The 12,577-nt window shown below is 42.9% G+C and overlaps 1 protein-coding gene across 7 annotated transcripts in view; it reads right to left on the bottom strand.

Moving 5' to 3' along the window:
• Positions 1-12,577, bottom strand: part of adgrl1a (adhesion G protein-coupled receptor L1a) — a 195,178-nt gene that overhangs the window by 119,605 nt on the left and 62,996 nt on the right. For 2 of the 7 annotated variants that reach the window (XM_086055035.1, XM_086055036.1), the window contains one exon: positions 10,104-10,235. The exons of 2 other annotated variants lie outside the window; for them this stretch is intronic. In XM_086055035.1, coding sequence (XP_085911161.1) covers positions 10,104-10,151 — 48 coding nt within the window. In that variant the 5' untranslated portion in view covers positions 10,152-10,235. Of the gene's footprint in view, positions 1-10,103; positions 10,800-12,577 lie in introns of those variants that run through there. 3 more of the 7 variants (XM_086055039.1, XM_086055038.1, XM_086055037.1) reach the window with 2 other exon arrangements.

Raw genomic sequence — 12,577 nt, 5'->3', positions numbered from 1 at the left:
TAATCAGAACTACACAAGATGACCAGAAATAGCTCAGTACAGTGCAGAAAATCGGTGACAGTTGAGATTCCGAGCTCTGTAATATCCATAGCCCTGAGTTTCACACGCAAGACGGGGAGCCAGACGGGTGAAGTCTCTCCTTTTAAATCGGTAATGAGCCTAAACAAACACCTCCAAACAAATGTTCCCCATCAGCAGGCGGCTGAATCGGATGAGACAGCTGTCAGAAAGCATCATCCGTCCACAGTTAGTTCTAATTAGGGCGCTACTTTCCCTCCTTTGACAGGTACTGCTCAATCGCCACGTCGGTGCGCAGCACCGCCGCGCTTCTTCTGCTGCGTCGGGGGCCCCACCGCTGTTACACAATGACACCTCTCACAATGCGCACAACCGGGCGAGAGTGCTCACACTGTGCGTGAACGCCTGGTTATTTTGGCAAAATAGATGAGAAAACGTCATCATTAAGGATTTTGCCATTTCCCGCATTTGGCATACACTGAAACAGGCTGACAAGAAGAACAAAGATTCAGCTTCGAGTATAATTATATAGATAAAGTTTACTGTTATTAACAATTTTGGGATTTAAACAGGTTTCTTGTTTTGATAATTAAAATAAAGAAAACCTTTAAACTTGCTAGGCTAACTAGCGCCGAGGCATGACATCTTTTTTTATTATTTTTTTTAATTCAAGCAGGTTTTGACAGTAAGTCTTAAGGGGAAGTGAGGCTTGGAAAAAAAACAACTTTTGAGCCTGCTAAGCTAACTAGCGCCGAGTCGTGACAATGATTTCACAATGGAATCGGGTTTAGACAGAAAGAGAACTTCGGGAGAGATTCCACGACTTGATAAAAATAAAGAAAATAACGAAATACTAAACCCTAAATAACTCACATATGTGCTAAACTAACTAGCTAACTAACATTAGCAAGGCGTATTGAAGTAAGCTATTTTCAGCTACATGTTGAAAGCAAAGAGACTCTGGGGAGAAAACTTGAAATCATCAAACACTGCACTGATATGTGTTTAAAGTAAAAGTTTCAATAAAAATGTTCTACTTATTACAACATTTGACTAAATATCACCAAATTCTTATTGGAGCAGGCTCTTATCTACGTGATTCCATTCCATTACTTTTGGAATGCATATGAATAAAGAAAAAACTGCATAGGTTGCAGAAACTGTCGCTCATATAAAATTCAGACACACACAACAAGACTCACTTAACCCCAAAACCCTTGGCGACATTGTTTTGTACACAGCAAATTAATCAAGGAGTGGACAAATAGCTGAATAAATACTGCGGATAACCAGATCGATAGTGTACACTCAATTCATTTCGAGTTCAGAGATGTGCGGCGCGGTTCCCATTGCGCACTGATTAAACTGGCACCGCATTAATTCACCCAATCAATAGGAGTTTCTAATAAATCAAGTGGCGTGGACGACTCCGGCCAAGTGGTCAACGAGATGACATTAGAATTCCCCTCGCTCCCGCCGCCGAAGGAACAGCACACTTGTTTTCGCCATTTGGAATGAAAGGGATTCATCAATTAAACAATAAGCGAGGCGCACATCATAATAAGAAACAGCACTTTGTCAATAACCCCGAGTCGGTGGTGCGTGAATGAACAATACTCATCTTCTACTGCACCCCTTTTTTGAGTGACCTGTTCCTATTTCCAATTTAGTGAGCTGCATTGAGGTAATAGATATTTTCTGGAGAGCGGACCCCTCCACTGACAACCCTAGCTAAACTAAATTATCATTGGGTGTGAAATGGAAGGCGAATGGTTGTTTCTGTACGTGGCCAGGGTGTACGCCCACGCCCAAATTCAGGATAACTGGTAATAAAAATGGATAGAAGGAGAAGCGCATTGAGTGTCCTGGACATTGGTCATAGACCAGTGCAGTAGCTTTGACAACTTTTTTTTTTTTTTTTCAACAGTACAAAAGGACTATAGCAGCCTCAGTGCTATCTTTTTACTGAAAGGACACGGTGCACGGGGGGGTGGGTGGCGAAAAGAAAAAAAAAAAAGACCACTTCTGTCTGTTTGTCTGGAGCTCATTATCACAGCTTTGGTGTGGTGCAGGGTTAAAGTGCAGCTGTGGGAAAGCTGGAATGATTTCTTTTTTTTATTATTATTATTTTGTTGTTCAATATCCAGCAGAGACGTGTAAAAAGTCAGGCACTGTGGCACTTAGTGGGTAAAAAGGCATTAATGCGGAAAATACAATACATTTTGTCATGCTCTCATGTCGCAAAGGTAACGTTCATTAACACAGATTATTAACAAACATAATGTTGACGGTACCAGCGTTGAAATGATTAAGGGGTCGGAAAAAAAAAAACACAAGCTATTCATAATTTGTTATATTAACATGAGTTAAACTGAGAAATTTAACTTAAATCTTAAATTAAAGTATTTTCTGATCATTTACTCTGAACACAATGGAAATAGTAATAGAAAAGTAAATAGCACAGGATTGCGCGGCTTTGGTTAGCGTAACTAAAGCTATTTAGGAGTTAAATTAGCCAAAACAACATTAAATCGGACAGCGGAATTTGGCCAAATGTATCAATTTGTGACACTATCAATTTCCAGATTAAAGTTAGTATAATTCTGGTAGATATAGCAAAAATAATTGTTGTGATCTATATAGCATAAATTAGCATAGTTTCTGTAAAATTAGGTTTTGGTAAAAATGTACTACGCACAATGCGTACAAAGATTGAAGATTGGCCAAACAAAAGTCTGGCTAAACATAATCTGTTTACAGATTAAATGAGCCAAAATAGCATATAGTATCATAGGGTGGTTAACATAACACATCAAATTCATGGATTAGCCTATGGCTAATATTAGCCTTGTAATATGGTAAATATTACAACCTATTTCTGTACCATATTACCATTTGCATGGTTTTACAAAGATAATGTGTTTGTAAATTAAACTAACCAGAATAACGGAGACTAGCATAGTCGCTATACATTTAAGACTATTAAATTAGGCTCGACCCTTTTAAGTATAAGCGGTTTGGATAATGGATGGATGGATGGATAAATAACAGTATTGTTTTAGGTAGCCTAAAAATCCTAACACGTTTATGGATTAAAATAGTGCAAATAAAACAGGTTAGCATAGGTTTGCCATTTACAGATACAATTTCTTATAGAGGCTAAACCATCATGCTAATTATAACAACTAATTCAATTTTACACTAAAGCACCTATAGTTTGAGACCCAGTGGTCTCGTCATATATAAAACACAACATAAGCTGCTGTTCAGTTGGCTTGAGCTACTATCCAACTGTACATCTTATCCATTTAAAATATTTCTATGCACATTTTGTGTGTTGTGATCATAGGTAGCATATTAGCGCATTAGCGACATACGTTGCCGCTTTGCACTTCATAGAAAGTAGAGGCTCGACCAGCCATAAACCCAGTGAATTGAATTAAGAAGATCAAGTAGATGTATTAATAATTCACACTGCAAACAAAGCGGACATATGGACGGGAGAAAAAGCATTCAAACAGCGCGGGGCAGCATATGTCCAAACAGATTGTAAAAGACAGCAGAGAGGCTTTTAGATACAATTCGAGCACGGTGGTCAACAAGAGGTGAACGTACGATCGCGCAAGTGAGGCTTGTGTTTTTCGTCTCATTGTTATCAGGTGGGGGTGGGGGTGGGGGGTTATGGTGGGGGAGTACAGAGGGCGCCAGGAGCCAAGCGTCGGCGGCAAAGGGGCAGTCTCAGGTGAGGCCCGCACAGTCCCAACGTAATTATAATTCTTAATTAATCCACCCCGGATGTGCTCTCCTGCTCGTTGAGCTCACTTTCCATCACGCGGCCTCTTCTGGTCCTCTGCTCTTCTTTTTCCCCAGCACACACACACACACACCCCCACACACACACACACACACACACACACACTTCGTACACCGTGTTCTAGGGATGAACGAAAATAATCTATCATCTTTTTCATCCGATATTACGACTGCGATCTAATGAGCAATTTTTTTTTTCCAAGGTCCTGAGCCCATGTTTTTTTTTTTTTTTAACAAACACAAGCAATAAACTCGTCTGTACTACAATAAACTATCTGATTTATTATACATAAATGTTTTGGTCTAAAAGAGTTTATTATCGATATCATTATTATTCATTATCTTATCTACAGAGTACTTCAGTGAGAGTTGTTAACTTTGACTTGCCGTCTTTTAAATGTGTGTTCTCAAGGCACCACTGCATTCAATATTGTAAGCCACTGTAACATTAGACACAGTTTGGACATTAACACTGCGTTTGAATTCAATGGAAATGGAAAAGCTACCCTTCATGATTCAATTAAAATATATTGCATACAAGCACATTCGTAAAAAAACACAATATAAATGAATTTGAAGACTAAATGCAACTATATTATACTCACAAAGTAAATACAACTGAATTGTACTTGAGAACTGGACTGCAGTGAATAAAAAAATGAATGAATTAAGATTACGCAATACGCGGTTTACACACTTCATTCGGATATTTTTTGGGGCGTATGACGTCTTTAAGGGGAGTTTTGTACACCCGGCACCTGCTGGACCACGACATTTGAGAACCTCCATTCTATGGAATAACTCAGGGGCAAATCAGTTGCCTGTAAGGAACAGACAGGTGGACACACACACGCACACACACATGCACACCCACACGCACACACTGTTAATACATTGTCTCTCCTAATTTTCCAGCCTGACTGAATGTGTCGATGTTGAGCGTTAGACTTTAAAAGGGGTCGTACACGCTATTAAGAAGATGGCTGCCAGGACAAAGAGGTGACAGTATTGATGCCGCGAGAGCTGCGAGGACCGAGGGAGGTAAAGAGGGGAGGAAGGAGTCGACTCCTGCCATTAACGCCGCGTCTCCCGTGTTCAAGCCAATTACGCCACCGGCCGCTGGAAAAACATGAAGATTGATCGGACGAGCTATTAGGTCAATTGATCAGCGTTTGCTTTCATTTGCGTGTGACTCTTCGTTTTTAGAGGGACAGGTGGGACGTGGGAAGCTGCCTTTGATTGAGGACATGAAACAAAGCAGCGGCGGCGCCGCCTTGAAGTACGAGTGGCATTCATTCATTCAACCACATCCTATGCATGTGCTCTCGTGCCTTGTGACAAAATATTCGTACGCGGACTGGTTCATAAGCTTGAAACAATGCATGACAGGCAAATGTCAACCATGGAAAAGCTAAAAAAAAATAAAAAAAAATAGAAAATTAAAAAATTTTAAAAAATGCACATAATGTCTACTTTCCTAAGCATACAAACACAGTTGGTCTTTTTTTTGCCATTGGCTTCCTGTGCTGCAATATTCAATATCGTTTGCTATTAGAGCAACAGCATCCCAATCGATCCCGGCAGCTTTAAGAGCGCTTGTTGCCCTTCTAAAGCTTTGGCAGTGGCAGCCATGACCGACTTCACTGAAATGCCAAACAACCAGTAGGGCAAGGTTATATTGATTCGGGGTGGGGCGGGGTGGAAGAGGGTCTTTTTCTCAAGTGGCGTCAGAATGATATTTGCACGGCGCCTTTAAAAGCAATTCAACGCGTGGCAATACGGGCAAACATGGTGATCTGAATACTGCTATTTGTACTTGCTTTCAAGATGAATAGTGAAAAATCAGGCAGGCGACAAAGGGGCAATCAGAAGTGGCCATTACGGGATTACAGTAACATTGCGAGTATTTGCTGGTGAAAATTGCGCTGCCTTCCACTCTGAAAGAACTCCAAACACAAATGGTGGCGGGCCTGATTGTTCCCATTGATCGAGTATCAGGGTCTGGGTCTTTTCAGTCGCTGTCGCAGTCAATAGACGCCACCCAAATATACCACTCACTCAATCCCATGTGTTGCCCGCCAGCCCCGGCCAGCTAATTTAACACCCACTCAATTTATGAAAAACAGTCCCCATCGATCCTTTTTTTTTTTTTTTTTTTTTTGGTGTGTGTGCGCGTTCGTGCTCTCCTGTTGCAGCCGCTTATTTTCGCCACGCCGGCGCCGACGCGTGGAAGGCCGGCAGCCGTGGAATTGAATTAGCACGTGGAATGGGTTCCAGGAAAACGGATCGCAAACCTCCAGCCTATAACACCGGCGTGTTGCATCGCTCGGCGACATGGCAACGGCAAGATCCTCGTCGCCGAGCTTTTGGCGCCCTGACGCTCTGATTTTCGTCAGGGTCATGCATCCATCCGTTTGCTATAGTTCCTCCTCCTAATTGGAGAAGCTGGGACCTATCCCAGCTGGCGTTGTGCCAGAGGCGGGGTACACTCTGGACTGGCACTTATAGACAACATTGCTTGGAAATCACAATGTCCCATGGAAGCAAAGCTATTTTTACAACAGGCTGCCGGTCGCACACCGTCGTTTCTGTCCTGCTTCACGTTAGTTAGTCACTTTGAAAATTTCGCACAGTCAAGGACATGACTGTGTCATGTGATTGTCCGGCTCAGGTTGACTGGATGGAGTCAACCGTCGCCAGCGGTGACATTGGATTGGTGAAACGAAAACATGGTGACGGTGCCTGAGGCAAAAGTCGCTCTGACAAACCAAAACAAATAGATGGCGCAAGCGATAACGGATTAAAAAAAAAAATGTAACTCAATGTAGGGATGATGCTAAACCGGAGCTAGGTGCTACTATCGGGTATATTTGTGTTTCTGTCATTTTATTTATTTTTTATACATAAAGCGAGTGTTCCTTTTTTAAAGGGGAAGTCAACCCCAAATGTTCTTTCGGCTTTCTGATTAACATTGCATTTGTGGAATATCAGTTAAACGGTAAAACCGTTTTTATCCGTCTCTTGGGGTGGCCATTTTGTCACAGGCTGTCGACTTAAGATGACGTTACAGTTGCTCAGGGCTGAGGTAACAACCAATCATAGCTCAGCTTCAGAAAACAAGTGAGCCGTGATTGGTTGTCACTTGCGCCCTGAGCAACTCTGATGTCATTTTCAGTCGACAGCAGGATAAATCAAGCTCACACAGGAGTTTCAAAGCCTGAATTGAACACCTTTGAGGCAGACAAACAAACCACTCTCCCACCGTGCTGCCCCTGCTTGTCATCATCCGACAACATGCAGGCCAGCTATTTCCCGTGGAAAATAAAACCAAACCAAAAAAAAAAAAAAAAAACACATTATAAAACCACAATTGGCAATTTTTCTGGCGATAATTAGTTGCACAAGCAGTCATTTCCGCGGTGGTAAAACATTGAAGCACAATAAAGTGTCCTGACAATGGCAATGGCCTTCCTGTCCTGACTCACCAGAGACGCCACTTATATGAGGGCAAGAGCGCTCGCGACCTACGCAAAGAAGACAAACAGATCCGAGCTCCTCGTTCCCAAACAATCTGGAGACAGTACCGAAGAAAATGCCCAGAAACACCCTACGATACGCAGCACGGCATCCATCAGCCATGCCTGCAGTCTAATTGGAAAGAATTACTGGAGGAAAACTCCCTAATCACTCGTCGCAATTATGACACTTAAATCATTAACGGAAAAGAAATCGGCGACAAATATCATGGAAACGCGGTTCACTGGGATGATTGCTTTTTGTCAAAATGACTCTTTTTATTTGGCTGCACAGTGGAAAAGGGAAGGGAGGGGAAAAAAAAAATCCAATCTTGCAAAAGGTTTGTTTTGAATGGATTATAATTGCCAACAATCTTCGGAATTACAGCGAATCAATACAGAGCATGGACATGATTAGCAACAAAATAACTTCCTGCGCTTGCCAGGAGGACGGGAGGTCAGCTAGAGGGAGGCTCGTCGCTCTAATCGGATAACCCGAAGAAAAAAAAAAAAAGTTTATTATTTACTTTGGGCTATTGGGCTTCAAAGCAGCTAGCAGGACATGAAACATGGAAACGTTGCAATACTTTTAGGGAGTAGTGTGGAAATAATGTCTTTTACTTGTGACTACACAGAGAATTATGAAGTGACATTTTGCCAGGCAGTTGCCGCGAATGAGACTGAGATTTGATTTGAAAATCAAAACGCTGCACAGATGGACTGCTGCGTCTTTGTGGAATTGTTTCACCACCACAAGGCGTTATTTTATTTTTAATTAAGCTACTTGGTGTGCCCAAAGGCCAACGCGACTTGAACAACCACTTTTTCAATGCGTCCTTGACAGCTTACCAACAAAAAGCCTAAAAGTTTTTTTTTTTTTTTTTTTTTTTTAACAGACAGCCATTCCGTAGATTCTAATTAACGGTGATTTCTTTTAAAAGGATGAAAAAATGTCATGGCCTGGATTTTAAAACCTGCTGTTCTCATGTTGCTTGGATTTCTGAAGAGGAAAATGAATAAGAACGTAGCTGTCCCCAGGACATGAAGAAATTCTATGTCGTGGGTCAATTTCTGAAATTCATATTAGCGGCTGTCTTTCTGATTATTTCCCATTATCATATTCATGGAGGAAGCCTTGTTAAAAGAGCTGTAGGGAGTGCATACATATTGAAGAAGTGGCATGCAAAGGAAACAAGAGGATTCACTTTTGGGACATTTCACCCCCATTTATGTATGCATAAAAATTAAAAATGTATATGTGTGGGTGTGTGTGTGTGTGTGGGCGTGTGGGTGTGCGGGTGCAGCTGCCATTTGCATGCCTGCTCGGTCAGCCATGCATGAGCAGAGAGCCAGCAAATGAATTTAGCGGATAAGCAAAAAAAAAATATATATATATACAGTCTATATATCTTCCTCTGGCAACAAACGAAAGCAATGTGACCTGCAGTAACGCAGCGTTTCAATTGTGAACTGCAATAAATCTAATTACGGTTGGTGACTTATTAAAAGTCTGACGCCCATTAATGCCATGCTAATGTATGAATATTATTCAGCCAGTGAGAGGCGAGAATAATTTTTCTGATAGCGATGTGACGCACAGACAAGAAAGGGGGGGGGGGGGGGTGGACGGATAAATCCCTCTGTTTTCCCAGGGAGGGCGGGTTTGGCAGTAAACCAATTCCGAGTCTGGCTTCTTGAACGGCCAGATAACGCCATCAGACAGTTCCAATATTGCTGTTTTTTTTCTTTTTTTTTACCACCTGAAGAATTTGAATTTCATTTAAACAGCCCCCCCCCCCCCCCCCTCCATCCCCACCACCAACTTGGAATAGACATGCCAATTTCAGGACCTGGAATTGTCCTGGACAAACACAATGCAACGTGCTGAAATGAGCAAAAGGCTTACCGGCAAGGAAATAACTAGTTCTCCTGCCCTCTTTTGTTTTCCCACCTAGCGCCGTTTCAATTTTATCACAACAACAACACAAAGACAAAAGGTTTAATTTCTTCCGTCGTAGCAACAGAGTGGGCTGCCCGTGCCTATTTTTTTTTTTTTTATTACATGTTTTATTATGCGGGGGAATTAGATCAGCATAGCTTCACCATATCAACCCCGAGATGAAATGTTTAATTACAGCGAGGAAGGAGGAGGAGGAGGAGGGGGCACAGGGGGGTAGGAGGGGTCTTTTTTTCTTGTGTTTATGCTGCAGCCAAACAAGACATTTGTCACCCTCGCTCGCTTCCATTTTCGACTACTTCGCTAAAGTTTAAAGGGAAATTAAAGTATGACTCAATTTGCTGCGGGGACATTTGTCAAGGACTCTTGTGGCCTTCCCTCTTTCTCCCTCTCTCTCTTTCCATCCCTCCTCCTCCTCCCTTGCGCAAGTGGCCCACAGGTCAGGATTTGACAAGGTGGAGGATTAATGGTGTACTCTGTACGGGATGTTGAGAGTAGTTCACTTTGTGGCTCTGGGCTCCTTGTACTGTAAATTCATAAACACTTGTCTAGGGAGATTGGGGGCTACTACGGTGAAATATTCCATGCATGCTTGTCCTTTTTGGATGCATTTAAAAAAAAAAAAAAAAAAGATGCCCAGCTTTGCTGCCTGTGCAGAGCGGATGCATATCCGAGTCCATATGTTAATAGTGTATAAGTCACAGGCCAAAAACCGCACAAATGGCACATCCAGACAGAATCCAGATGATGCAAGAAGCACAAATGTCATATCAAAATCACAAGAATTCAAAGGTTCCTACCTCTGGTCGTGCAATGTGCTCTTGCTGGGGAAGCTGAGTATGTCTCATTCATTCATTCATTCATTCTGGCGTCCCGCCTCACTTTCTTGCACGCTTCTTCTTCCTTCCTCTCTCCTCCTCTCTGGGCGCCACCTTCGTGCGGATGCATACGAATTAAAAATTCATCGCAGCCTGCTGTCTTAAAGGCGAAACAACATTGCCAAAAAAACAAAAGATAAAAAAAAGATTAAAAAGTACGAAAAATGGGTAGTTTAGGGAGGAAGGTGTTGCTCCTCACCGATTAAAATGCGCCCGTGTGGGCATCAAAATAAACAACGGCAGCATCGTCCCGCTTTGAAAATGACACGCAAGTAAGCGCCACACGCAAAAAAAAAAAAAAAAAAAAAAAATGAGTCGTGGTTTTCTCTCTTTTTTTAAACGTCCTTGATTCCGCGTGTGAGTGGTCTCCTCGGCCGCTCTCAGCCTCAAATGAGAGGCGATGAGGAGGCAAACCGTGCAGGAGAGGAAGGACGCGCCGTGCGCACTCTCCTCTCTCGCTCTCTCATGCGCCCAAACGCTGCGCACTGACGCACACACTCGCGGGCATCTCCCCCCTCAAACAGTCAGTCGACAGACGGCTCACACACACAGACGTGCGAAAAAAATAATAATAATAAAAAGAAAAATCACAAGCTCCTTTTGGACCAGTGTACTTGCTCGTCGGGCTGTTTAGAAGCTGGTGGCGCCCGCTCGTTGTCTCGTTTACAGTTTAGAAACGCCCCCCAATGTCCAAATTAGGAAAGTGCACGTGCCACTTCCGCCCTCGGGCCAGTCAAACACATACGTAGAGATCTCTAAGTGGTGTTTTTATTTATTACAAAAAAAAGTAGTACAAAAAAAAGTTGGAGTAAAATAAATGTTAAAAAATAAGAGTCATTCACAGGGGTTGGAGGCCAAGACCTACTACGGTAGTAATTACACCGTAAACAACCAGTGTCAAACTCAAGGCCCCGGGGCCAGATGTGGCCTGCGACAATCATTTTATTTGGCCCACAAAAGCAAGTCACGAGCGTCAATTTCATGTTTCTTGCAAACTGCCTTCACTTTAAACAACACTGACGACATTTACATGCAGTCAATAACAATTTTTCAAAACCAGAAACTGTCCACAACTGTTCCCTCCCGCGACACAGACACAACAAATCTGTTTGATCACTTAAAAAAAAAAAAAAAAAAAAAAACATGACAAAGAGCACTCGGAGATCATAAAAATGTGAGACAAAAAAGTACATCCATAATATCAATGTACCAGTTGGGGCAAAATGTCAAAATAAAAGTGTCATTTACTAACTGGCACTGCATGTCTGCAGGTGAAAAAAAACCCCAAAAAAACAAGTGAAAGCCCTTTACTGTGCTATTTTGGTGGGTGGCGGCGGTCGGGCATGAATGGATGCCCATGTGAGTCAGCCGGTGACGCGTACTCGGAGGCTCCTTGCGCGTGTTAGCGTGCATGCAAAGCTGCTGCATGCGGTCTCTTACTCAGCACTTTACATCGGGGTCATACATTACAACTGCCACTACACTTATACACAGCGGGGACAACAGCAAAGGACTGAGTCAAAAGCCTCCCCCCCTCGCTACAATAACCTTGCCAACCAAGCTAGGATAAACAGCAGCATTTGGTCACGCTGCCGGATGGATTTATCGAAAAGCAGTATCGCCGGCGCGCTTTTTTTTTTTTTTTACAGTATGCTGTAACCGGCTCGGACGTCATACGTCTTGAGTCTGTTTACCCTCCGCTCTCAAATCCTCTCAATTGACCTTCATGGGCTGCCCGACTCAATAAACAACAAGCGCAATGTCCTCTGCAGCACACACACACACAACAGAAATACTTGATAAATAAATGGTGTGTGTGTGTGTGTGTGTGTGAGAGAGACAGAGTGAGTGAGTTTCAGAGAGTGTACGCGTGCCTGTGCATGTGCGTGTGACGAGACTCCAGGGTAAGCCCCTGTGGACTGGTGGCCCGCTCCCAAGCAAAAGGTGAACAAATTTACAGTGCCTACCCGCAGCAGGTTGTACATCACACCCTCTGGTCTCTTAGCAACAACAAGAGTGACGACACACTAGTGTTTTCCGTGTCTGCGCTGAAATAGTACACAATTGCAACCCTTGCTAGATGTCAACAGGCGCGCGTGTTCTCCGCCGACGTAGCAGAAAGCCGGATCGCCGGCATCCGCGCAGCTGACAGCAAATCTATACGGTATCATGTACAACATATTGGTGCTGAAGATGTTTGTATTCGTAGCGAGGCGTAACGACCGTAAGTGGCAGATGTCAGCGGCGGCAAAGTGACAGCTACCAGTAGCGGCGAGTTTACAAACATGTCAAGTTGAACACCTCCTTTCTGCAAGTCAAGCAGGTTCGGAATGTAAGTTTTTCATTTGAAAAAAAAGAAAATGAAAATGACTTACTATAGTGAGCCGCTATTTGTG

This window comes from Filicampus tigris, chromosome 16, assembly GCF_054856515.1.
Source record: "Filicampus tigris isolate MCC_2025a chromosome 16, RoL_Ftig_1.0, whole genome shotgun sequence".
In the NCBI taxonomy this organism is placed as follows: Eukaryota; Metazoa; Chordata; class Actinopteri; order Syngnathiformes; family Syngnathidae; genus Filicampus; species Filicampus tigris.
The sequence above is the reverse complement of the archived record's forward strand: the minus strand, read 5'-3'. Positions and strand labels throughout refer to the sequence as shown.